General features: G+C 47.0%; 1 protein-coding gene across 2 annotated transcripts in view; it reads right to left on the reverse strand.

The window, feature by feature from the left end:
* The window catches only part of GALNT2 (polypeptide N-acetylgalactosaminyltransferase 2), a 183,402-nt gene that overhangs the window by 84,275 nt on the left and 71,178 nt on the right, over window positions 1-27,949 (reverse strand). For both annotated transcript variants that reach the window (XM_045877854.3, XM_064594644.1), the window contains exon 2: window positions 3,325-3,418. In XM_045877854.3, the coding sequence (XP_045733810.1) occupies window positions 3,325-3,418 (94 nt within the window). The remainder of the gene's footprint in view (window positions 1-3,324; window positions 3,419-27,949) is intronic.

Here is a 27,949-nt window from a genome sequence, read left to right on the forward strand (position 1 = left end):
AGAATTCTTAATATTTTGTTATAAGATACATTAACCATGAAGAGGGCTAGTGCTATTTGAAATTAGACTTAGATTAGTTGTAAATACATATTGCAAACTCTAGGGCAATCACTAAAACTAAGAGAAAAAATAGGAGAGAAAAATGGAATCATGTAAAATGCTCAATGAAAGCTACGGAAAGCAGAAAAAAGTGTGGAAGACAAAAATAAGAAAGGAACAAGGGCAAGGAATAGAAAAGAGTAACAAATATGGTAAATATCAATACAGCTATATTAATAACCACTTTAAATGGCAATGGTCTAAATACACCAATTAAAAGACAGAGATTGTCAGAATAGATAAAAAACAAGGCCCAACTGACTGTATGTTATCTACAAGAAATCTACTTCCAAAACAGAAAGCACTGAGCCCAGATGGGTTCACTGGTGAAATCTACCAAACATTTAAGGAACAAACCATACTAATTCTCTACTCTCCTTCAAAATATAGACACAGAGGGAATATTTCCTAACTCATTCTATGAAGCCAGCATTACCCTAATAACAAAACCAGACAAGGACATTACAAGAAAATAACAAACCAATATCTCTTATGAATATAGATGCAAAAAACAACAAAATATTAGCAAATTAAATCCAACAATGTATAAAAAGAATTATATACCATGACCAAGTAGGATTTATCTTAGGTATGCAAGGCTGGCTCAACATGTGAAAATCAATTAATGTAATCCACTTGACAAAATCCAACTCATTCATGATAAAAACTCTCAGCAAACTAGGAACAGAAGGAAAACTTCTTCAGCTTCATAAAGAACATCTATAAAAACCCTAAAGCTAACTTCATACTTAATGGTGAGAAACTAGAAGCTTTCCTCCTAAGATCAGAAATATGGCAAGGATGTGTACCACTTTCCAACATCATACTGGAAGTCCCAGCTAATGCAATAAGACAAGGAAACAAAAAGTATAATATAGATTAAGAAGGAAGATGTTTGTGGATGATGTGACTGTCTATGTAGAAAACCTGAAAGAATCAAAAACTCCTAGAACTAATAAGTAATTACAACAAGGTTGCAGGATACAGGGTTAATATACAAAAGTCAACTGCTTTCTTATATATGAACAATGAACAAGGGGAATTTGAAATTAAAAACACAATACCATTTACTTTAGTGCGCCCCAAGTGTGGTATAAATCTAACAAAATAGGCACAAAATTTATACGAGCAAAACTCTAAAACTGATGATAAAAATAAAAAGAACTTTAAATAAATGGAGAGATATTCCATGTTCATGGGTAGGAAGCCTCAATACTGTCAAGATGTCCATTCTTACCAACTTGATCTATAAATTTGACACAATCTAAACAAAAATCCCAGAAAGTTATTCTGTGGGTATCAACAGATTCTGAAGTATACGAAAGGCAACAAACAAACAAACAGAATAACCAACACAACATTAAAGAGAAAGAACAAAGTTGGAGCCCAGAAGTGGACCCACACAAATATAGTCAACTGATCCTTGACAAAGGATAGTCTTTCCAACAAATGATGCTGGAACAACTGGACAACCACATGCAAGCAAGCAATAAATAAATAAATAAATAAATAAATAAATAAATAAACAAACAAATAAATAAATAAATAAACCTAGACACAAAACTTATGCCCTTCTCAAAAATTAACTCAAAATGGATCACAGACCTGAATATAAAACCAAATTATTATAAGGCTCCTGAAACATAATATAGGAAAAAAACCTAGATGATCTCTGGTATGGCGATGACTTTTTAGATAAAACATCAAAGGTGTGATCCATGAAAGAATTGATAAAGCTAAACCTCATTCAAATTTCTGTTTTAGGAAAGACACTGTAAAGAAAGTGAGACACTGTAAAGAAAATGAGAAGACAAGCCAAAGACTGAGAAAAAATATTTGCAGACCACATATCTGATGGAGGACTGTTAACCAAAATATATAAAGAATGCTTAAAATTCAGTAAGAAAATGAGCAATCCACTTAAACAAATGAGTGAAAGACCTGAACAGATACCTCCCCAAAGGAGATAAACAGAGGGTAAATGAGTATATCAAAAGAACTCAGTATCATATACCACTAGGGAAATGCAAATTTAAACAATGAGATTCTACTTCCTACCTGTTATAATAGCTCAAATTAAAAACACTGACAACATCAAATGCTGCCGGAGACGTGGAGCAAGAGGAACTCTCATTCACTGCTGGTGGGAATGCAAAATGGTACAGTCACTTTGGAAGACAGTTTGGTAGTTTCTCACAACACTACACATAGTCTTACTATATGATCCAGCAGTCTTACTCCTCAGTACTTACCCAAATGAACTGAATACGTACACCTACACAAAAACCTGCACACAGTTCTTTATAGCAGTTCTATTCACAACTGCCACAGCTTAGAAGGAACCAAGATGTCCTTCAGTAGGTGAATGGATAAACTGTGGTCCATTCAGACAACAGGATATTATTCAGTGATAAGAACAAATACACCAACAAGCCACGAAAAGACATGGAGGAACCTCCATTACACATTACTAAGTGAGACAAGCCAATCTGAAAAGGCAACATACAGTAGTATGATTCTAACTATATGACATTCTGGAAAAGGCAAAACTATGGAGACAGGAAAAGGATCTGTGGTTGTCAGGGATTGGGGGGAGGGAGGGATGAAGAGTCGGAACACAGAGGATGTTTAGGGCAGTGAAACTACACTGTAGTATACTGTAATGGTGGATTCATGTCCCTGTACATTTGTTAAAACCCACCGAATGTACACCACCAAGAGTGAATCCTAATATGAACTATGGACTCTGGGTGGCTATGATGTGTCAATGTTGGTACCCTGATTGTAGCAATGGGCCACTCTGGTGGGATATGTTGACACTGGGGGAGGTGCGCACGTGTAGGGGCAGGAGGTATACGGGAATCTCTGTCCTTTATACACAATTTTGCTGTGAACCTAAAACTGCTCTAAAAACTAGTCTTTCAAAAAAACTTGTGAACTGATATACTATCTTGTGTTTTCTATTTTATTCTATTTTTTTTCTTTCAACAAATTTTGGTCATCTCCTAGTAAATTTATTTCACCACCCACTAATGGGCTTGAGTAAGTCCCCAAAACATTGCTATAGGGCATTGTCTCCAGCAGCCCTATGAAATCCATTCTCTATCCCGCAGGCTCCATAGGCCACATTCAGCTCATTCAGTGTCTGAGCAAGAGGACTTCCCAGCCACTAGCCACCAGCCACCAGCCCAAGGCTGGACGGCTCCCCAGGGGCTGCTGCAGTACCTGGAGGAAGGGTCTCCATGCTTTGTGCTTTCTCATCCCCGTTGCTGTGATGAAGGTCTTTCTTTTTAATTGGGTCAATTTCATTCCAGTCCTCCTAAGGGGAACAAAGACACCAAATGAGTTGATCCGTTTTTCAAGCACACCTGCATTCACCAGTTCAATAAACAGTTAAGTGTTATGATGCCAGTGGGCCCCGGGGATGCAAATGATGAGAGAGAGAATTCCCATCTCCAGGACCTGCATCCCGGGACTTCTCAGACAGTGGAGACGTGAGGGGAGAAAAGTGTGGGAGTGGGAAGGAAGATTTCCGCTTCCCTCTTCATTTTATATTTGCACTGCATATCTATGGGAAGGAAATATTCCGGAAATTCCCAGGGCTCTGTGGATCTTCGAAGGTAGGGAAGGGAGGTGGGGAAAGTAGATTAAATAAAATAATTCAATAGTGGTTAAATTAAAGCCGTTAAAATCAGGGTAGCTCTCCAGACATCTTAGATGGTTTAAGAACACCCTAGGACCCGATTCTCCCTTCAGGCCCGTTTAATTCCACTGAATAACAGTGGAGGGAGAAAGGACCAGCCAAGCTTTTCCTAGGGCTTACTCTATTAAGAATGCCAATGGAACAGAGCTGCAAATTAAGGGTTTAATGTGAAACCAGAATAAGATATAAGCTCTGGCAGAATTTATTCAGCTCATCTGCACAAACAATTTACTCTAATCCATCAACATTAAATCAAACTAAAAAACATCTCCATGACCACAGAGCTAAATATACTTTTCAACCACTTGGAATCTGACTTCTGCGAATCAAGGAAGAAAGGCTTCTGTATATAACCCAGATCAGAAATGTCCCATGGCTAGTCATCTTCCTACACAGACGTCTGTGAGCCAAGCACCGTCGACTGGCCATTCTCCCGAGCAGATGCTGTTGGGATGATCTGCAGCATTAAGCTCTCCCTTGGGGGCAACCCGATCAGTTCCGCACAGGTCTGTCCAGCTAGCATTCCTCTGGACCAGCATGGGCTGCGTGTTGTGCAAAAGCTGACCACTGGAGACATTTTGGCTCTTCAAAATGTAAAGTGAGCTCTGCAAGGAGGGCAATCCTCAGGAGCTGGGCCAAATCAGACATTTTTCCCAAATGCAACTTGCCTTGCCAATATCTGCATTTTTACTCAAACGGTACAGGAATTAAAGAGAAACCATGCCTAAGCTTCCTCCCTCTTGAGGCCAGCTTTTCCTTTAGCTGCCTCCTCAGTGATGCAGCTAGGTTGGTCACCATGGAAATGATGGGTGGTGACCCCACTGCAGAAAGAGTGGGCTGGTGAGGAACCCTCCTGTGCCCTGGCAGTCCTAGCCCCACCCAACTATCACAAGGCCTCAGTCCTTCAAGTGCCTCAAGTGCTGGGATTTTGAAGATTTTATCCTGCATTTTAACAAATGTATTAAAATGCATCTGTGTCCCAATTCAAGTATTTTTTGCTGCAAAATTTTTTTCAGAGATTATTTGGTTAAAAATAAACCTTCAATTTACTATTGGCAATGATTTTGCAGCAAGCTTGGCAAATGCATGGGAGAGAGAGAATCTAACCTACTGCCTTTACAATATATGGAAACGTGTGAATACTAATTCAGTAAGTGATGAAGTAACCACAATCACGCTGTGCAGACTTTTAATTAAGCATTATTAATTCTTAGTTTGCAGCTTGCTTGTAGCATTTTGTGGCTAATAACCTTTTTCCCCCACAGGCATTACACTGGCTAATGGATCAAACCATTTAACCTTGTACTTGAACAAAATCAAAAGTGAAAGTTGCTGGTGGAGCTGGTGCCTTACTTTCTACGTGTAAGAAGCAAGGCATTAGCCGTACGGTCGACAGAATCAACACCGAGGCAGGTCAGCCATCCATGTTTTCTTGGAAAATAAATGTTTCCTTCTTCCCACAGGCAAGACTGACTAGTCCATATGCAACATTCCTGAACCTCCCTACCCCCTGCCAATCCACCACACCCACCACAAAGCTAACGCTGGAGCCCAGACCGTGCTGAATGGCTATGTTCCAAGAAGGTGAAATGACGTTAAGTGCCATTTACGAATGCCTGCTCTGCACCACCTGTTCTCGTCCCTGCCACGTCCACCCTGGCCGTTTATAATTCCTATTTCACAATGGGGATGTGGAAGATCAGCGAGCCTAAGAGGTTTGCCCACACAGGTCATACAGTGAGTAAGAAGCTAAAGGTGGCTTCTTCTCAATCAGGATGTAGTTTAAACCAAGTTACAAGAGCCTGAGTCTCACAATATCGTAAAAATCCAAGGATATGTTTCTAAGAGGTCATTTGCAAAGGACTCTTTTATTCTGGACTCCCAAGTCAAAAACTGCAAATTACCATGGTAACTACCTGCTCCTAGAGTACAGTGAGGTGCAGGAGGAAGAAAAGGAGGAACCGCTGAGGCCGCTAACACTCAAGAGTGCTTAGGAGGTGCCGAGCCCCATCCTAGACACTGCACACACACTGATCTTCCTTACGGTGCTCTTATTAGCCCCATTTTACAGATGAGGAAGTTGAGGCACTGAGAGTTTACATAGCACAAAGGATACAACATTCTACTGTGGTCTCAATCATTCTACTGTACTGCCTTTAGATAAAATATCTTCACCCTCTACCAACTAGATAAACACAAGTGAAGCAAAATAATGTATTAACCATTCATCTCAGGATATGTCTGATCACTGTAAATTCCTGATCGTTCAGGATCACTGACTGGATTCACCGGCTGAGACAGCCACTGCCCGTGTACAACCCGCCACCTGTCAACCCCTCACCCTTCCAGACAGTTGTCATGTTCTCTTCCCGTAACCCTGACCCATGGCCTTTGCTGGACTGAAAAAGGTCCCCAGAGACATGGTGGGGACCAGGCAGCTGCACCTTGGCTGAGCGTGCCCGATGGAGTGCAGACAAGCATCCAACAATGATGGCACAGTGTCACATACCCTGAAGACTGTGGGGGCAGGGCACACTGGCAGGAGTGTCGAGAAGGCTCTGAGAAGCCTGTGCACAAGTGACACCTTGGCAGAGATCTGAGGGGGTCAAAAATTGACCTGGCAAGATGAAATGATGGGAGTGGGGAGATGAAGTCTGTGATGGAGGGAAGAGCACGAAAGACAGAAAACAGACATGGAAGCGGCAAGATACCGAGACTTGAGACTTGTGTTCCAGAAACATCACTTTGGCTGTAGTGTAGGGAGCAGATGGAGGGGACAGAAGAGAGGCCAGGGGGCCATGAGGGCAATGAAACAAGGGACCGTGGTGAGCTGGCTCAAATCCGGATCCTGGAGATGCAGAGAGGAGGTCGGCATTAGCTGTGGGTCAGTGATTAGAAGGGGAGAGCAAGAAGGAAGGAAGGAATCAGAGCTGCAGGTTTCCTACCTGGACGTTTCAGACAGGAGAGGCACTCACCGCTCAGGAACACGAGAAAGTGGTGTGGGTGGGGTAAGGAGTGGTGCCGGGAAATAGAGACGAGTCTGTTTGGGAAATGTTGGGGTTATTGAGAGATACCAAGAGGAGGTACCTGGCAAACACAGAAGACACATGGCTGTAGCTCTGGAAAGGCAGGAGACAATCAAAGCTGCTGGTGAGCATGTGAGAGCATCCAGGGAGGGTGTGAGCTGAGTGAGAACGGGTACCGCGGCGGGGGGAGATGCCAACACTTTAGGGGCAGGCAGGACACATGGCACGTTGGGAAGAGCTGTGGCCCAGGAGCTGGAGCCTTAGGTTCAAGCCATGGGGGTCTGAGGATGCCACCAGCCTCTGTCCACTAGGCGACTAGGCTGAAGGTCGCGCATCCCGAGCATTCCTGGGGACCAGATAGACCTAGCACTTTCTTATACTTTCTACCTATTTCATGTACGTTTGGTATCCAAAAGCACTTGAGGTCCTTGGAGGGCAGGAGGGCCTTGTCACATTTCATGCGTATCCCCATGGGGCACCAAGTGTGGTGCTGGTTGTATGTTGGTTGCATAATAATAAATAGAGTTGAAAAAAAAAAATCCCCACACTACTTACTCAGATTGATTTGACTGGCTTCACCCACTCTGCAGCGGAAGCGTTTCATTACAACCAACCCCCCGCCATACATCTACATACATTATGAGACTTATTTACACCAGTGGAGGCTCGCTTCACAGGGGAAAAGGGCGGAATGTAAATACGTGGAGAAGCCGCTCGTGCCCAGGACCCACTGACAGCCAGGAATTGCTACCAACTGATCTGTTTGCTCCCTGCTAAGAGAAAATGATGCAGTGACAGACAGGTCCTCTTTTTAGTGACAAGGAGAAACTGCTGAGATTAGAGGAGTAATGATATGGTTTGATGCTGGGTCAGAAGTTGTAGAGGATCCAAAGCCCGTGATCTGATAAGCCTGCTTTTCTTCCCCAAGCTGCAGCCCCATCTCTGCGTTGTCTCTCCCGCCCTCCACCCTCCAAGGAGGGCTGTCGGCACCGAGGCGTAATGACTAACCCGCAGACAGCCCATGCTGCTGACCAATGTGGACAAGGGCGGGCTCAGTGGTTCTGGCCCAACACTGAGCTCTGTCAGGGAAGTTTAAGCAGAGGTCTGCCAACCACATCACCAGTCGTGGAGCAGGGAGGATGCTGTTGCCCAGCTTGACTTTCCCATTTTGACCACACTGCAGGAAAGACCTGGAGAGCCCCGCCTATAGCACGAGACGGTCCCGCCCCTGTCAAACAGTGTTTGAGCCACATAATGCAAACTCAATTTCCTGTCCTCCTACTTACTAACTGACCTAGCTTGCAGCTGCTATTATTTGTATTTGAATTGGGTGAGTTTCCACAGAGTCTTTAGAAGCTCTAGATATGCACTTCACCTACATTGTCCTTACAAATGTGTACAACGGCAACAGTCTATTACCTGGAGCACAAATGGAATTAAATCAGGCCGGGAGACAGATCAGATGGAAATAAATGACTGAGTGATATCTATTTATCTACCGTAATTAGAGAGTACAACAGCCAAAATTCATCCTGTTTCCAAGAAGATAAAAGAGCAACGAGTTTTAATAAAACGGCTTTCTTTTCAGAAATAGTCAATCCAATAGGTTGGTTCACTGAGTAGTTATGAAAATTAATTAAGTGTATATATAGCTTTAGTGATTAAAAGAATATTCACCATCATATTCCCAATATGATCTGTCTCTGTTTCAAAACAAGAAGAAATAAATAACAACTGGGCTTGGCTTTTGCCAGGGCCAGGTGTCAGTGTGTGCTGCCAGGTGTGGGGGCAACAAGGCCAGAGTGGGGGCAGCAGAGACGGTCAGCTGGCTTTGCGCGCAGCCTTTTATGTACGAATAGATTGTCATCAGCTTGTCCAAGGCACTGCTTCGTCCCTGTTTCTTGTCCCGGATGAGAAAAGCGACCCAGAAGGGCTACGTGACTTATCATGTTATCAGCCACTGCAAAACAAGTTCCCTCAAAACTGAGAAGCTTGAAACAAGAAACATTTATTATCTCACACCGCTTCTGAGAGTCAGGAGTCCGGGTGGCTCTGGCTCATGGTCCCCCGTGAGGCTGCAGTGAAGATGTCAGCCTGGGCTCCTGCCATCTTGGGTCTGACTGGGCCGAGGGGCTGCTCCCAAGATCGTTCACCCACACGGCTGCTGGCCAGTGGCCGCCGTTCCTGCTGTTCCTCACCAGGGACTCAGGCAGAGGGCTGCTTGAGCGCCCTCACAACATGGCAGCTGGCCTCCCCCAGAGTAAGAGATCTGAGAAGAGAGGAAGGCTGGGGGAGACAGACAGAGGGAGAGAGGCAGACACCAGGACTCCTTTTACAGCGTAGTCTTGGAAACCAGACGCTGTCACACCAGCACGTTCTGCTGACTAGGAGCACATCACTTTGTCCAGCCCACAGTCAAGGGGAGGGGAATTAGATCCCACATTTTGAGAGAAAGACTGCCAAAGAATTGGTGAGCACATTCTAAAACCACTACTTGTGTCAATGCCTAAGACCGAGAGTGGCAGAGATGAGGACAGAATATTCCACAGGGAGACAGAACACTGCTGCGACCCAGACAGTTACCCCCACACTGGAGCCATGAGGTGATGGGAGTCCCAAGAGATGAGTCACGAAAGGGTTAAGTCTGCCCAGTAAAAAATGTTTTACTTCATCTCACGCTAACCTCTTGTCCACAGTCCAATATAAAGACTAACACCCCTTATAGTAACACGTTTGAATCATGAACCATCACCGAAGCAAACATGCTTACCCACGTAAAACTACATGATAAAGGCCGGGGTATACTGCAGACTCAGCAGAGGCTGTCTTCATAAATCTTAAATGGCTAACATTGTATTTGTTAACAGAGATAAAAATATCACTGTGGAAGGAAAAAAGAAAATAAATAGGTTGTTTTTAATTTGCCGTTACTGAAATATATTTTGTCACTGTTAAATTATTTCAGCCGACTAGACCATATGCTCGGAGGCAGATTAAGTAACCAAAAATACCATCTGAATGACTACTTGATTTTTTTCTTCATCAACTGTCTACTTTCCACTGTTATTTAATGACTGTTCAGTGATCACCACCACCACAACCAATCCGTACAGCAATATTCAAGTTCGGGGGGCGGGGGGCGGGGAGGCCAGGTTGCCAGATCTTTTAAAAAGATGCGATCATTTATATTTCCACAGCCCACTGACACTGAAAACTAACTAAATTGTTTACTTGAAAGCAATTTTTTTTTTTTAAGGATTTTATTTATTTATTCATGAGAGACAGAGAGAGAGAGAGAGAGGCAGAGGGAGAAGCAGGCTCCCAAGGAGCAGGAAGCCCGATGCGGGACTCGATCCCAGGACCCTGAGATCATGACCTGAGCCGAAGGCAGACGCCTAACCATCTGAGCCACCCAGGTGCCCGAAAGCAATTTCTTTAAAGAGCAGACTTAGTTTCCTGCTAAGGACCAAGACCTCCCATCCCCCAGCATTCTCATTATGAAGTGATCCATAGAGGAACAGAAGGACTATTTACTGTTTCTAATTCTTCAGGGTGGGTATTCCACCAGATTAGTGCAGAGGAATAATTCCTAGGTCTTCTTATGAGAGGATGAAAACACCTGCTGATGTAAAGTGTCACTATTGAAATTTTACTTTCCACATAGGGTATGTGATCCATTAACAAATTGGTAAATATAATTTTAACTCACTGGGAAACATAATGCTCAGGTGAAGCTTCCTTAGCTAGGCTAGGAGTCAGGTCACTCTGAACATAACCAAACTTCGGTTAAAACCAGAAGCCTGTACCCTACAGACACTGATATCTATGAATTTATAAAAGAGATAGTTTCTAGAACATCATATATCAACTATACTTAGATAATAATCTCTTTTTAAATCAAAGCAATGAGACATGACTGGGGGAAAAAAGATTTCTGCTTCTAAATAAGAGTTCCCACTGAAAGAATAACTTAAGAGGAAGAGTGTTCTCCTCCCTCCTAATCGTCATCAGAATAGGAAGGGGACATAATATACCGTAGGGACCAGAACCATGCAGGCTCAATCACTCAAACATTTCTGAACATGCATTTTGTGCACGGGCACCAGTGAGAGCCAACGCCGTATTTCATCGCTTAGGGAGAGCAAGTCAAACAAGCTGGAAGAGTAGGGTGAGAGTCCAATGGCAGCCTCCTGACAGTTTCCAAAACCTTTATTCAGGTAAGTATCAAAAGATAAGAAGGGGGTGCCTGGGTGGCTCCATCAGTTAAGCATCTGCCTTCAGCTCAGGTCATGATCTCAAGTGTCCTGGGATCGAGCTCTGTATTGGGCTTCCTGCTCAGTGGGGAGTCTGCTTCTCCCTCTCCCACTGCCACCCCCCGCCCCCCGCCGCTGTGTTCTCTTGTGTGTGGTCCCATGCACTCTCTCTCTCTGTCAAATAAATAAAAATAAAATCCTAAAAAAAAAAAAAAAGATAGGAAGGGTTTTAGCATCAGGATCTGGGTAGAGCGGCAACAGAAGAAACAAGACAGAAAGGCCAAGTCTCCTGGTTTTCTCCAAGGCCTGGTCCTTGCCCCAGCTTGGGGACGGGGCCCAGCTTGGGCATTTTCTAGAAGTACCCCAGGCAGCTCTCTAATGCACAGTCAGGGTTGAGAACCACCGGCTTCATTTTCCCATTCATTTCTCCAACTGAGTTCATGAAACTCAATGCTGCTAAAATAGAAGGGGCACATTTCTACTGTGGGTTCAAGTCACAGGCTACTTCATACATAATCACTTGCTTACAAATAAAAAAATATATTATGATAAAGGTCACTGCTTTATTGTACATTGTTGTCTCAAAGAAACGTGGGCTGGTGAGAAATACCGTGGGGCTGCTCGTTATTTGGGAGCTGTAATGATCAACTGTACTGAAGTCATGAGTTAGAATAACATTGCTTTTTATCCTGTGTTATTTAACTTTTCTAACATGCAGAGGGCCAGGTGCATCATCCTGCACACTCACTCCATACACGGTCAGTCAATTGCCTTAATTTAGTCAAAATCTTCCCATTTAAATCCCCGTGGCCATGTACAGATGAAACGTCCATCAGGGACATTTCATGTGCCTGCTCAATCCAGAAACTCTAGAGCCTGAGATGTGACGAGGAAAGGTTTGGGATGTGTCGTGGGCATGACAAACTGATCCTGGTCTATCTCTATCACCTTGAGCAACTCAGGGCCTCAGGTTTCCAATATGCAACATAGAAATTTAAAAACCCCTCTATCCTATCCCATGAAATGTGACAGGGCTCCAATGGGCTGTAAGGCATTACACAAGTTAAACACTAAGTCCCATTACTGAGAACATCAAACTTGCCTTCTTCCAATCTGAGGGACCTGCCTTCACCCCGCTTTTTCCTTACACTACTCAGGCTACTGGATGTCATCCTTCCTCCCCATCATTAGCTCATTCACTGACTTGTTAACATGCAGACGTGTTACTTCTGTGGTCTTCCTTCCCTAAACCCTAAACCTCTGTCTCATCATGAGGAAAACATTAGATAAACCCCAGATGCAGGATATTTTTATCAAATCCTTGACCAGGACTCTTCAAAACCATCAAGGTCATCAAAAGCAAGGACAACTGAGGACTGTCACAGCCCAGGAGCCGAAAAAGATCTGACAACCCAATGTAATGTGGGATCTAGATAGATATTAGAAAAGAGAAAGAACATTAGGGAAAAACTCACGAAATCTGAATCAAGTAGGGACTTCAGTTCATAATAATGTATCAGTATTGGTTCTTTAATTGTAATGCATGTACCATACTAATTTGAGATGGTCATTACAGAGGAAACTGGCTACGGGGTATCTGAGAATCTTTGTACTGGTGTTCCTGGTTTTTCTGCAAATCTGAAACTCTTCTAAAAAATAGTTAAAAAAAATTTTAAATTAAATGTGTGCATAGATCTTATTTACATAAAAGGAAAATAATTACATTAAACACTCCTGGTCCACATCTGTCAACTATGTATTTCTAGGGTGTCTGTCAATTTTTAAGAGCAATTTTAACTCCACTCCCTTTCCCCGCAGGGAGCTAAGGTGTGAATCTCTTGATAAATGTGATTTTAAAGCCAATTTTTGCAATGAGACACAGAGCCCAGGAGCAATCTATTTCACACCACAATTCTCTTTTGCAAGAGCACTATCAATCCATCCTAAACTTGCATGCTCCCAGTAGATGACCAAAGCAGTAGGTGGCCCAGAGCAGGGGGGAGCCAGCAGGCTACTAACATGTAGCTTTTCCTTATTCCTGCTTCTAAGCAAGAGTTTATGAAGCAAGACGGCTCTCGGGCCCCGTCATAAACATTCCCGAACACAGGAGAAGCAGGCCTTTTAATACAGAGGCACGGGCTGCCAGAATTAGAGCCCACAAGTTAGCTGAGCACCAGCTATTTTAAAGAGCCATTTATGGCCTCATTTTTTATTACTTGATCTGTTTCCACTTCTTTCTTCCTGTAAACAGAGAAACAGCTTCTCCTATGGCGGGGGGGGGGGGGGTTCTCAGACAAAGCCCCTTCTTCACTGCTGCTCTACTTCTTGTTCTGGAATTTTCAACATTAGCTGAAGCAGGTTCTCTTACTTTAGAGAAATGATGAATTGCAGCAACCTTGACAAGAAAATGTCTTTTTTACAAAAAGAAAATGTACTTTAGAAAATTACTGTGGTGCCTGGGTGGCTCAGTCAGTTAAGCGGCTGACTCCTGATTTTGGCTCAGGTCATGATCTCAGGGTCGTGGCATCAAGCCCTGCATCGGGGTCTGCACGTGGCAGGGAGTCTGCTTGAGATTCTCTCTCCCTCTCCCTGTGCCCCTCCTCCTGCTCGTGCACACACTCTCTAAATAAAATCTTAAAAACTAAAGGCAATTATGTCCCCTGTGACTTTTGCAAAGATCAGTTGTATATTAAAGTTAGGAAGTAATAATTCCCAGTAGACGAGAAAAAAGCAGGAAGAGAAAGGTCAAGCAGGCCGTCGGCACGGCCAGCAGGGAGAGACAGGTGGCCGAGATGCCCCCCTCGCCTCTACGTTCCACACCCACGCCGCCCCACCTTCCCCCACCCCAACGGCCACCAGGATTCCTCCAAGCTTGGCAGCACCCTGATTTGTGTGTCAATACCCTGGCAGAGATGCTTGGCCACTTTGCTTCAGCTCACGGCTGGACCGGGTCTTGCAGAACCGCGCCTCAATGCTCCCCTGTCATCAGTCAGTGTCACCCACTTGTCCATTTGCTGAGTAAATCCCACCCGCTGGGGGCCCAAGGCCCCTGCAATTGGTTCCTTCCTTGCTCAGCTCTGTAACCACTGGAGTCAGAACTCTCTAAGGGAAAGATCCTCCATAGACATCAGACCTGTTTTGAAGAGCATCTCCAGGAGAAAAGTAGGAAGATGATGGGGACCCACCTGGGTCTTTTTAGAAAATCAATGAGTGTGGCTAGAAGACCAGAGACACCACGTGCTGAGGCACAGCTCGAGAGATGCATGTCATGTGCAGTGAAGGAAAATAAACCCATGAGCATCTCAGTGAGATGCTGGGGAGGAGTCTTCTGAAGTTTCTAACAAATGAGTAACAGCAATTGGGAACAACACAGCATTTACCTTTATGAATTTAAAATTTACTGTTCTCATTAACATTCTCTTCATCTGGGGTTCAATGCCTCCCTGCCTGCCATATGAACGTCACCTAAAAACCCTAGAATGGCTGTCTGAAATCTGTTTTTTTCATCGGGCTCTCATTTTATCAATTCCAAGTTTTTCTTTCACAAAGGATTTGTGCAAACAGAACACCCGCCGTCCATCATTAGCCCATTTTATAGATAAGCAAACACATGGGGAAAGGCGGTTGAGGCTGGACCACTCCCGCCTGTTCTCAGTGTTTTTTCCATAGCTCCAGGCTCTTTTCTTAGGAGGTTATTTCCCTCAGATCACAGAAGCCATGAGGAGCATTCACATCCATCCCCTAGTGTGAGGGGCATGCAGCTAGACTCCGCACCCAAAGACAGGGAAAGCCCAACTCGGCTGGGCACCATCTGCTGGCATGTTCCACGGGTGCTGGATGCCCCAGGAGCCTCCCTCCCTCTTGTGTTCTGTCATGGGACAGGACGGACAGCTCTGGTCAGGGACAAGCTGTTTGATCCCTCCACCCCTGGCACATTTATCTACATGTCCGTTCTCTGCCTCCAACAGCTGGGACATTTTCCACACTATTCCAGTATGTGGTATTACAACATGGGTTGCAAACGTCCCACTATCTCATTAAAGAGCAAAAGGAGAGGGCGCCTGGGTGGCTCAGTTGGTTAAGCAACTGCCTTCGGCTCAGGTCATGATCCTGGAGTCCCAGGATCGAGTCCCGCATCGGGCTCCCTGCTCGGCGGGGAGTCTGCTTCTCCCTCTGACCCTCCCCCCTCTCATGCTCTCTCTATCTCATTCTCTCTCTCTCAAATAAATAAATAAAATCTTTAAAAAAAAAAAAAAAGAGCAAAAGGAGAGGGTGTGAATTAGTTCAACCTGACAGGGAAGCAACCGGGCACCACACATCAAGAACTAGAAAGACACTTAGAACCTTTAAGCTGAGAAATTGCATTTCTGTGAGCGTATCTTAATGAACTAACCCAGAATAAGGAACAAATCTTATACATGAATGTTGCAGCACTGTTTCTAAGAAAAAAAAGTATTCACCAATAAAAGGTTGGTTAAATTATGTTATAGCCCCTCAAAAGAATATTATGCAACCATTAAAAATTATAATTATAAGGATCACACAGCCATATGCAAATGCTTATAATATGTTAAATGAAAAAGCAGGAAACAAAATTTTATGTACACAATGAAACAACTATATAAAACTATGTAGCCATATGGATTAGCTTGGAATGAAATGCACTAAAATAAAAATGGTTGTGTTAGAGTGAAGAATAATGAGTTTTGTCTCTACTTCTCAAACTTTGTCATGTTTTTAAATTACCTTCATGAATAATAAATTTAAACACAGACACGTTTAGGTTGGAACTTCCAACTTATGCACTATTTCACATCATTAAAGGCATCGTGGCAGTTGGCTTGTATCTGGCCAGAGGGTATGGATGCCGCCCAAAGCGCCTGGGGAAACCTGCGGGGGCACAGGGGCTGTTCCTAGAAACGGGTGTGAGCCTGGCCTCTGCTTGCAAGGTGTGAGGTCAACACACTACTCTAGAAGCCCGGGAGGTCTCCCCTCCCCCCAGGAATTGGAAGGGCCCCCGCTGTTCTGGGCAGGGTTTGGCACTGCCAGGCCTATGGAGGGGCCCGTCTCCTCTGTGTGCGTGTTTCCCTACTGAGTGCTCCTTCCAGAAACTGGTCGATGAAAGACCAAATTGATCTTGTGTGCTTATGGCCACTGCTGGCGCCGACCTTTTGAACTAAGAGGCATGCTGGGCCCTAACACTCAGTTCATGGGCAAGTTCACGCGCAGAGAGAAAGCAAAGCGTGCTCTTGCACGAGGCTGCTGTCCCTGGCTCGGCAGCTCCTGTTCCTCCAGCATGAACATGGAGGGGATGGGAATGACAATGGCAGTGATGCCATCTCCACAGGACAGACATTTACAGGGAAGTTCCTAAGTGCCAGGAGGGGTAGGGTAGCTGTCATTCTTCTCAGCATTCTGGAGATGCAGCGTTAATGCCCCCGTTCAAAGGCGAGAACACTGAGAACCAAACAGAGAACCGAGGGCGTGTGGCAAACAGGCAGCACATCCAGGGTCACACCCGGGTCTGCCCGGCCCAGGGTCCCTGCTCCATCCACAACACCCGGCCAGCTCTGGGACGGACTGGCTGACTCCGCGCCCACCCGGGTAGTTAAAATAACTAAATCCAGCTCATCTAAGTGAAGTGTCTCGCTCCCAGTTTGTAAGACAGTAACTGGGGAATCCTTCCTCTTATCTTCTCTTATTCAATTTCAGAAGATTACAATCTTACACTAATATTTCATTTCAAAGGCTGCTTTTCCTATTCACATGCTTTATCTCATTTAATCATAATGGGAAAGCTGGGGAGAAGGTGATCCGCTACAGGGGACTCAGGCTCTGCAGGCAAATTCAGATTCCTGCTCTGGAGCTCAGAGCAATAGGAATCGTGTTTTCCACCCATGGTGATGTGGCAAGAATTAAATGAGATAACATGCATGATGACGATGATGCCGGCAAGGTCTGACACATAGTAGGTTCTCAATAAAAAGTGAGGCACAAGAAATCACCTGAGTTACCCAAGACCCCATAGTTACTGATAACCAGTCACGAGCCTTCTTTCCACTGCAGACCCGCAGAGTCTGTGGGATTCAGGAATGGCCACCAAGCTGTGCCAACTCCACAGAATTCATTCCAAGTGGTGCTTGTATATCACCTCCACTGCACACTGAGGTCTGAGAAATTAACACTCTCTTTTGACAGGTTTTTTTTTTTAATGCTGCATTCCAAAGAGCCTGTTGACCTGCTAATTTACTCTCTGTAGGCCAAAGATTCATGTGCCCATTGTCTTTGAAATAAGAAAGAACTAGATGCAAATCCAGTTTCTCGAACTTTATAAATTATCAAGCTCTCTAATTCTTGGCAGCATTATCCAGAATGCTAGCCTCCGGGAGGATTAGACAAGTGTACCTAAACACAGCACGTGCTCAGATACAGAAGCCTCATCGTAACACCTTGAGGATGTGGTGGACCAGATGTAATAAGTGCCGGAAGGAACGCACCAGAAAGTTGGCTGGCTTACGTGGTTGTGATAAACAAAGTTCATCTGAGTCAAATCAAGCAGAACATGCAAACTCACTTTCATTCCTGTGTACACGAGCTTAGGCAATAGGACTAGAACCCTGAGGCTTACCAGCAAAACCAATGAACTGGGAGTGCCGGGAATTTTTAACTTTTTAAGTCATTTTGCTAGGGGGTCTTACCAAAGGTTTCTACCCCATTTTCTCCCAAAAGGGGTTGGGTAGCTTAAAACAAAAGACCTAAGGAGCAACACAAAGGAGATGGGACACGGAGTCCGAGGAAATGGGGAAGCAAGATGCTGTGGCTGACTTGGAATTTCAACTCTGAGCTTCCCAGGGACAGAAGTAAAAGGAGTAACAGGAACGAGAACTAGGGTGTAATGAGCATCAGTCACAAGCAGGAAAAAACAGATGCAAGTAACCGGTCAAAGGCAAAATGCTACATGATCGAGTCAGCGTCTGCGTTCAGCCCAGATCCGATGGCTACCCTTCAGCGAACTGCATTTTCAGCTCCCAAGTGAGGTCATAAGTACCTTAAGAGAGACCGAATTTCTGGTGCAAAATCCTAAATATGTCATGAAAGTCATGGATCTGGGAAATGGACTGGTGGATTATACTTGGCCATGTCTCTTAGCTCCTCCTCCCGCAGGAGCGGGAGGAAAAGGGCCCGCCCCTCGTGGCCGCTGGGCGTGGCCCTGTGACGGCTCTGACCAATCGGACGGCTGCAACCAAGAGGCAAGGGGTGGAGCTTGTAAGTGCCTGTGCACTGTCCCTATCCTCTCGGGACACAGCCTCGGGGGCCACCACGCTGTAAGGAAGCTGACCAAGGTTCCTGGCACTTAAACCTGGCCATTTGGAAGCTGAGACAGCCCAGGCCACACCCAGCAGTCTTGCGGGACATGTGAGCGAGCCCGTCCTGGGCCAGCCAGCTAACTGAGCTGTCACTTGACTGCAGGGACACACGTGAGCCCCGGACCCGGAGACACCGGCACAGGCATTGTCCCACAGGGTCGTCGGGAGTCATAAATCATTCCTGTTTAGGCCACTGCGCCTCAGGGTGACTCGCCAGGCAGCAACGGATAACAGACAAGGATGTGGAATGAAATAATACAGGAAATCCTCAATGACAGCTGACAGAAAACAGGAAGCGATTTTCCACGGCTGTTGCCCATAAAAACCGTGGGAGCACGACATGGAAGGGCAGTTCAGTCACAGGATTCTACATGGAGTAAAACCAGTACCATCCACACAGTCTGAGCCAATGGCCCCCATTTTAAATATTATTCATGCCCTTGAGTCAATATAAAAAAGGATCCGGGAGAGCTGGTGCGTTAGCAGGGCTGAAAGAGTTTCTGAGCTTCTGAAGCCATCTCTGATAGAGCCAATTTACTCATTTAACAAGTTTGTTTTTGAATGCTTACTATATGCTAGGTCCTCAGCTAGCTAGTAGAGATGGAGAGATAACTGCATGGTCAGGCCCCGTCCTCAAGAATATCACATGGTATTCTTGCTGAGTACAAGGTGTGCATTGTGATCTTGGGCACATCTACACCCTCCCTAAGGCTCAGCTCTTGTGGGGACAGCAGTTGATGGTCACCGTATATGATTTCTTGCTATAATGCCTGATGCATACTACATATTCAGTAACATTATTGTTATTAATACTGCTATTAATACTACAATCCGGAAACTAATACAATATCCCTTTGCTATGATATGGAAGATGGGCTGGAGAAGTCTTTGGTGGGAGGAAGTGAGGAGGGACTTCTAGAATTTTTTTTAAAGATTTTTATTTATTTCACAAAGAGAGAGAGAGCACAAGCAGAGGGAGCTATAGGCAGAGGGAGAGGGAGAAGCAGGCTCCCCGCTGAGCAGTGAGCCCAGTGAGGGCCTCGAACCCAGGACCCTGAGATCATGACCTGAGCCAAAGGCAGACGCTTTACCGACTGAGCCACGCAGGCACCCAAGGAGGGACTTTTAGATGACAGTGGTCTTCCTGGAGAAAAGAGATGAAGGTCTGACCAGTGAGCAGAGGCTTAGGACACTGGCCCAGAAGCCAGGGAAGAAGCACCTGCGTGGGTGCCTTCTAGAAAGAGAACACACCCCAAGGGTTGTGACTTCAGCCTCCCCACCCACCCCTCCAAAACCCTCGGTAGTCATTCTGGGTCAAAAGGCAGGAATGGAAGGCATGTTGGCCAACTCCTCCAGAGCTGGGAACAAACTGGCAAACAGGGCTTGGCCAAGGGCTTCAGAAAGCTGGCACTCCCCCAGGATTCCGGTTCCCTAAAGGCATCTTGGTCTACCAGGTCCCTGGTGAAAAAGGGATGAAGGGAAGGGGAGGAGCACTGTGGCCAGAGCCAGCGTGCCTGCAGGTGGTGGGGAGACTCTGCGTTTCCCTCCTGGAACTGACCAGTATTCACCTCACCCTGCTCCACCTGAGACATCCGATTCACAGTCTTCACCGTGTTCAGTGGTGCAGCCCGCCCTGTCAGCACCAAGATGGCCCTGGGCGATCTGGCACCCTGAGGCCCCAGCATACCCCACAGTTCCCTGTGGACTCGATGTGTGGTCCTCAGGCTGGCCATGGCAGCGTGGAGCCCTAGGGCCACGCACAGAGCAAAGTGACCATCCCTTTCCCACTGAGGAAAGTCCGACCCATGTGGTCCCAAATTAGACTACAGTTTTAAATGTTTTCTTCAGACCTGGCTGAAATGCAATGCAGGGATGCAAATAAAGAAACGAAATAATTAGGTGAACTTCTCTTGCTGACCCCCCAGGCTCACATTGAATATCTCCTTCCTCGAGACCCCCCTAATAAACTCAAGGGAGCGCTCAACATTTTGAGAGAAAGCAGTGGAACGACTTGGCGTCTGTCACGTGTAAATACAAGTCATGTGCATTAGACATTTTTGTGGACGCAGGAGCAACCAGTAAGAATAGAGAAGACAGTTCCCTGTGTAAATAGAACATCACACGGATAGCAGCCGAAAGTGCGGGGGCGGGCTGGTGCTCTTCCCGGGCTGGGTAAGCTCGCATGTTTACAGACTATGGATGGGTGAAAGAGCGCACTTCCGATAAAGCTCTATTTCAACCCCGGCTTTTTGTCTCATCGGAAGGCAGTGTCAGCGTCCTCGGCAGACACACGGGGTCTGCCCCTTCACCCACTTCAGGCATGTGATGCAAGAATAAACACACTGCTGCCCAGGCGCCGGGCATCCGAGCAGCAGGGGCTGGGGCTGCACGGGAACCCCGCCTCCGAGGCTGGCTCTCTTTGTGGCTGCTTGTTCACAGCTCTGCGTAGACATGAGCAAAGCCATCAGACAGCATTCTTCCGACCAACTTGGAGGCCGACGGTACAAAATCTTTACCTGTGCCCGGATGGCAAGACGCAAGAGCTCCCGAGGGAGAGTCAACCTGACTTGATTTCCCTGGAGGGCGAGATGGTGGGAAGCCTTACGATAGGCCAGGCCAGCTGTCTCATGGAGTGGTTCGAGCTCTGCCTGCCTGCTGGCCGCTTCTGCTCTCCTCTGAACAGGGGGATCTGGCTGAAAATACTCTGCAGCGCCCCCACTGGCCCGGCATGCGAAGTCTGACAGTGTCACTAGAGGCCTTGGCTTGCACTCCTGTAGTGGGCACTTTTCCAAGACAAAAGTTGTTGGCTTCCTACCTTAGCGACTTTATCTCTAAAACAGGCAGCATATGTTAGCGATGGCCTCAAGCCCCTCTCTACAATCCCTCGACAGATGCACTGTGTGCCAGCTTCACCCACATGCTGGAGAAACATGGTGACCCCTGGCCAGGCCCTTTTCCATCCCCGGAGCAACCCAAAATGCCACCATCACCCTGCCACCCACTGCCTGGGTAGTCCTGAAGGCTCACCATTTTACATCCCCTCAGGTACACTTTCAATCCCCTGCAGCCAGGCTCCACTCCACCCACCCAGCTTATTTCTTACTGACCCCCTCCCTACCCCCGCTGCCCAATTCCAGACCTGTTCCAGCAGGTTCTCTGTGTTCCTAGACTTGGCTCATAATTTGTTTTCAATGAAGGTGCCATTTACATCCAGTGAAATTCACTCTAGTGTGCAGCTCTGTGAGTTTGGACCATTGTGCACGATCGTGAACCACCACCACAAGCAAGATACAGAGCAGTTGCATCACCCACAAAATTCCCCTGTGTACCTTAACTCAGCCCCCTGGCATCCCCTGATCAGCCTTCTTTTGGCTTTGCCTTTCTAGAACATCACGTGAGTGACATCCTACAGCAAGTGACCTTCTGGGTTCTACCACACCCTTTCTTACGGCTGTACCACAGCTCGCCCATCCATCCTCCAGCTGAGGGGCAGCTAAGTCATTTCCAGTGTGGGGCAAGTATGAATGAAGTCATCATGAATTCTGTGAGTGTATAAATTTCCACTTCCCTTGGAGAAATATCTAAGCGGGATGGTTGGTGGTATGAAGCATGTGTTGACCTTTGTAAGAAACTGCCAACCCGTTTTCCAAACTGGTTGCACCATTTTGCCTTCTCACCAACAACCAGAGAATTCTGGTTGCTCTGTATCCTTGCCGGTACTTGGTATTATCCTTTGGGTTTTTTAGGAAATCACTCTACAGAGGTGACAGTAACAGGATGCAGCTTTCTTATTTGCTGCCATGATGCTTACTACATGCCAGGCCCCACACTCCGTGGCTCACATCCATCTCAATCAATGCTCATTCCAACTCTGCACAGTAAGTTCTTGTATTTTCTCTGCTTTTAAATGCAGGAATTGAGGTGGCACTTGATCCAGGGTCACCTGACTACAAAGTTCATGGCCTTAAATAAAATCTCTCCTAGGATGACCTTATTAATGCCTTCATGGATTTTCTGCCAGCTTTTGGGTTCTGGCTCAGATTTTACCTCCTGTGTGACAGTTTCTCCAAATCGTAACGTAACACAGCCCAGTCTGACCTTGCCTTCTATTGTACTTGATCAATTCCCTAATCACTGCATTTATCTCCAGTGAGAGAACCAAAGCATTCTTCAAGTAACTCCTGTTTCTTGTCTCCCAAACAGGATGTTCAGTTTCTTGCGGCCAGAGCACCTGCCTTCCCAACACTACTTTCCATCCTCTACGTTTCAGGCACTGACTGAAATGAATCCGAATGTGTAGACAGTGTCTGGAAACTGAGGAACGGGGTGGGCTATAGAAAAAACAGCACAGCCTGCGTGCCTCGGCGTTCTATTAGTGCTTACACAGCTGCAACCGGAAGGCCACCTCTGCCCTCCCATGGGCACCAGAAAGCTGAGGCAGTTTAGTTACAGAAGCTATGGCAGGTTAGGGGTCAAGGCAAAGCACATGTCCCCCGCCCCTCCCCCCCAAAACTGACCATAAACGGATCCGTGACAAATGAGAACAAAATATCCAGTGTCTGCGAAACAGGGTGAAAACAGTTGGTGACATCATGAAGGAAGAATCAGTTTTAGGAAACAAACATTGAAGGCAAAAGAAACACAAGCCAGAGCCTCTTGAGTTAATTAACCAATTAACATTCCACCAGGGACAAGGAAACTTCTTAGGATGACAACGCAAACTCGTGCTAAAGCCAGAAGAGATCCTGAAATAAGACGGCAGGCCTCAGGCACGTAACTGGGAGGTGCTGGAGAGCAGCCGGGCCTCGAGGCCCATCAGCACACACGGCCAGCTCCTCATGAGCCTGACCCCACCGTGCTGCTTTCCCCACCAGATTCAGGAGCCAGGTCTTTGCTACAAATCCACCTCTCTCTCCTCTGCTCCCTCCCCTCCCCCGGCCTGGGCCCCATGTCATCCCCACACCACCCAGAGGCAAGGCCTCCGTGCCATCTGCTCAGCATTTCAGATCAATGACCCCACATCCTAGAGAACTAAAGCCTTTTCGTCACCCACAGAAAGCTCCCGGTCCCCTTGCCTCACCCCATCCTCTGTGTCCCAAGGGTCCCGCCCCAGTGTCGCTCACACCGCTCTGCCCATCCGCAGAGCCAGGGAGCCCAAGTCTGTGGCACGGATTCCAGGTGTCTCCTGACCTGACTGACTCAACGCTTCCCTCTTCTCTGCATGTGTAAGCCACTGGGGAATCTGCCCTTTCAAAGCACCACTTTGTCCTCTGCTCAGAGCCTGAGAGCAAACTCTGTAGGCACTGATGTTTCCCTTCTTAGAACCCTCAGGGCCCTCTCTTGATCTGGCCCCTGATCTAACCTCTCTTGGTCAGCGCTCTGTCCTCCGGGTGACCGGCCGATTCTCGACCTTTCGTGACTTCCTCTGTGCTCTTCACTTGGGAATCCAGCCTTGGGTTTATAATCACCCTTCCTCTTGGAAATTGTCTTCAGATTACAAAAGTGTCAGACCCACAAAGCCTGGCTCTGCCTGTGGGACTGTGCTGGGAGAGTCCCGCCCTGGGGCCAATGAGTCCCAGGGATGAGGCCCCGTGCGGCCATACACCCTACATTTGTACCCCCATCATAACAACTGGGGTGGCAGGACCTTAATGACCTATCCCCACACATGCCAATTTCTGATAAGCCAGAATTTCATTTTCTTAAACCTCTGAATTAACGGCCGTTCTGAAAAAGCCCCTGGTTGAGTTGTATGCCAATTATTGGTTCAGGGACAGACAGCCCAGCCTACGCACGGACTGGGAGTGAGAGGTGGGCTGTGAGGAGGAAGGTAGAGAGGGGCCGCTCTCCCTCAGCCCAGAGGCAGCAGGCCCAACCGCAGAGACCCGACAGAGATTCTGGACAGAGAGCGAGGCAGCAGGAGAGAGACGGAGAGGGCAGAACTCAGCATGCATGGCTTTGAGAATCCTCGGGCAGAAATCAAAGGACACTCACCCCACCCAGATGTGGGGGGAAAGTGACGCTCTTCAACAGGAGGGAACCCACGAACCCAGGAAACTGCTTGGAAGCCAGCCACAGGCGCCACAGCGAAACTCAAGTACTTAAAAAGTAAAACTAAGCGGAGAGCCAGCGCCATCTGGGAGGGCCCTGACATTTGGACAACAAAGCCCCAAACCTAGACCCCACCCAGCCCAGTCTCTGAGTCCAAATTTCCCCATTTTATAAGGACACCGTCCATATACAGACCTTGCCTCAAAATAAGGTCACATTCTGTAAGATTCATCATATCTTTTTTGAGGGAACGCCTACAAGACCCCCTCTGCCCCAGAGATATCACAGCGGGGGCAGAGCATACAAATAGAAAGGCCCAGACACCTCTCACTCAGCTGCTGGTTTTCCCACTGACCTGTAGCTATTTGTTCACATTCTACCAGACTCAAGACAGTTTCTTACAAAGGCGGAAAGCACAGGCTCTCACTTAGGGGAAAGCTGGAGTGGAGGTCAGTGAGCTAAAGGTCTATGGTCCTGCTCTACGGAGAGTTCATCCCCTGTGGAGAAAAACTCACCCACCGTGTGACTAAGGGCCCACATCTTGATTCCAAGCACAGGTAGCTTGATTTCTAATGGGACTGAACAGTGAAATATTTAAAACGTACAAAATATACATTCCCGTTGCACAACGGGGATCAGTTCTTGGCGTAACAGCTCAACAGACACTCTGATTATGCAAGCTCTTTTCAAAAAGCGTCGAGCCTCCAAGAAGCTAATCTGACAGAGACTTATTATGCTCTCCAAATAATGAGTGAAAAAAGAAATCATTTCTGAGTCTTTATGAGATAGACACCCAGGCAGACAGGCCCACACAATAAATCCGCACAGAAGCTGGGAAGAGGCCTGGACACCAGAAGCTTTTATGAACATATCAATTCCACCAGACTCCAGTGAAGGCAGGAGAGGGACTGTTCAGGGCCACCGGCCGGAGGCCCCCTGGGCCTCACGGCCTCCTGAGGGCTGCTGGTGTGTCAGGCGAGCTGGGGGGGGGCTACAGAATTACAATGGCTGTAATCCATCTCGCAGGGGCGGGGAGCAGGGCCATGGCCAGACAGGCTGAGCTCACTGTGTCTGACAAAAGGAACTTCTCATAACCGAGACCTTTCGGTTGCAATTATGAAAAGACAGCAGGGGTGGGGGGTCGGGAGGGCACTTTGGGAGACCAGTGATTGGTTAGTTGAGAAGGCGTCCTCAGACAAAACTGGATGTTCTCTGCGAAGTGTCTTCCAAAAGGACACCAAGGTCATTGCAACGCTGGTTTCGATGTAGAAAGTATCATGGGGATGTTTTCTGTTTCCCTAAGACACTAAAATGTGCTTATTGGGACATTAAGAAAAAAGAAAGGTAGATCTTTAAAATGTTAAGGGATGAGCCCTCATAAATGGCTGTTTAGGGAGTTTGTCATATCTGACTACAGAAATACTCTTCTATGTAAGAAAAACAGAACTGACGATCGGTGAGTATCTACCGTGCTTCCCAGGCAGGCACTGAGCATATCTGTTCTCATTCTCTGTTTTCGTTTTATCTCCTTTAAATGTACTCAGAGAGACTGAATGCACTGTAGTCAGGTCGCCAAGTATTAAGTTTTACTCACAGTGGTGGACAAGAAAACCGAAGGCCCAGGGAGATGGGAATGATTTTCTGTCCTGAACCAGAGCCAGGCACGAGGTGGTAAAACAGGTAACAGGGTAAGAAGATGAAGCCTGCGAATGCGAACCAAGGTGGGCAACGCACCATCCGGGTAGTGCGCCTGGGAGCCGGGGACCGGGTGCTGCAGGGAGATGTGGGGGATGGGCAGGCGGGAGGGGACCCTGCCCCCCGAAGACGAGTGACTTAAGAGGAGCGGACCAAGGCTGCACGTGACAATGGCGCTCGTTCCGTCACACTTACCCAAAATGTGAGTATGTGTTCTAAACCAGATTCGCGAGCTCCTCCCCTCCCCCCAGCCTCTCCCGTTATTCCTGTCCTATGCCCAGCAGCTTTCAAATTTTTTTTTTAAAAGATTTTATTTATTTATTTGAGAGAGAGAATGAGATAGAGAGAGCATGAGAGGGGGGAGGGTTAGAGGGAGAAGCAGACTCCCTGCTGAGCAAGGAGCCGGATGCGGGACTCGATCCCGGGACTCCAGGATCATGACCTGAGCCGAAGGCAGTCGCTTAACCAACTGAGCCACCCAGGCGCCCTCAAATTTTTTTTTTGCCAAAACCCACAGGAAGAAATAAATTCGATGTAGAGACCCAGGACACAATTCATATATTAATATATATACTATAGATTTAAAAACACGCACACATCCGTATATATGTAACAAGTTCTATACAATAGCTACCTACTTTACTATATGGGATGTGCTCCAGTATCTTCTCTCTATTTAATTTTTCTTTTAAATACTGATGCCATCCTCCTAAAGTATTTTTGTGATCTGCTTTATGGGTTGTGACTTAAAATCTGAAAAACCTTGCCCTAAGTCTTGGCAAGAGTCCTGTTCAAGATTCCAGCCTGGTGTCAGGTACACTTACAGGCCACAAGTTCAAGCCTGAGTCAAAGAAGTAAAAAAGACCAACGGTCTGGACCCTCCGAGGGCCTTCTTTCTATTCACCTGGAGGTGAGGACACAGCTGCAGACCAGGGGCTGTGCTTTCCTTCTGCACAGCTGGGCGGTAGGAGCAGGGCCGAGGAGGGAAGGGAGCCCTGGGGAAGGCAATTCTGAGTGGATCAGAGAACTGGAACTCCTCCTCCGAGGCCCATGCCGGGGAGGAGAGGTGGTGAGGGTCTCGGTGCCTTATTAAGGAAACACGGGCCCTGCATTACCTCTCTAGCTTCTGAGGGCTCTGAGGGCAGCTTCCATTTCTGGCTGGGCCATCACCACTGGCCTCCTGGAGGCACCTAGATGGACAAGCCCCACCTTTCTCATCACCCTCGCCTGGATCTACACGTGCAGCACTGTGCCTGGTGGACACAGTCAGAGCTGGAGATGCAAGGAGAAGGCTCTACTGGAACCCCTCCTCCAGGCTCCTGCCTCCCGGCAGTTGCAGGGACACGAAGAACAGGGAGGGAGAGGAAGGCCACGGTGACCAACCATCAAGTGCTCTGGGATCACGATGCTGACAAAGCTACAAAATCCCATCCAGGAGGCCCCACAAAGCTCAGGTAGTAGAATGTAAACCGAAAAGAGGTGAATGACGTCACACAAAAGCACAAAACACACCTGGCACTCCTGCGGCATCCACCCTAGCCCTAAGAGTTGCAAACGGTGGCCCTAACTGGGGATTCTGTGAGTTGCTTTGGGACCACAAGGCCAGATTCCTCAGGGAAGGAAAGGCAAAGACGGGCTCCTGGGTGCTCAGAAGAAGACAGACAGTAGGCTTCCATCCCAAAAACTCATCAGAGGCTAGCAGCAGAGCCCCCATTCGGAAGGCCAACCCCCTGGATGGGAAGACGGCCGTTCTTG

The sequence above is a fragment of the Mirounga angustirostris genome, unplaced genomic scaffold, assembly GCF_029215605.1.
Source record: "Mirounga angustirostris isolate CCGP_5_RB_7025 unplaced genomic scaffold, mMirAng1.0.hap1 SCAF_6, whole genome shotgun sequence".
Classification (NCBI taxonomy): Eukaryota; Metazoa; Chordata; class Mammalia; order Carnivora; family Phocidae; genus Mirounga; species Mirounga angustirostris.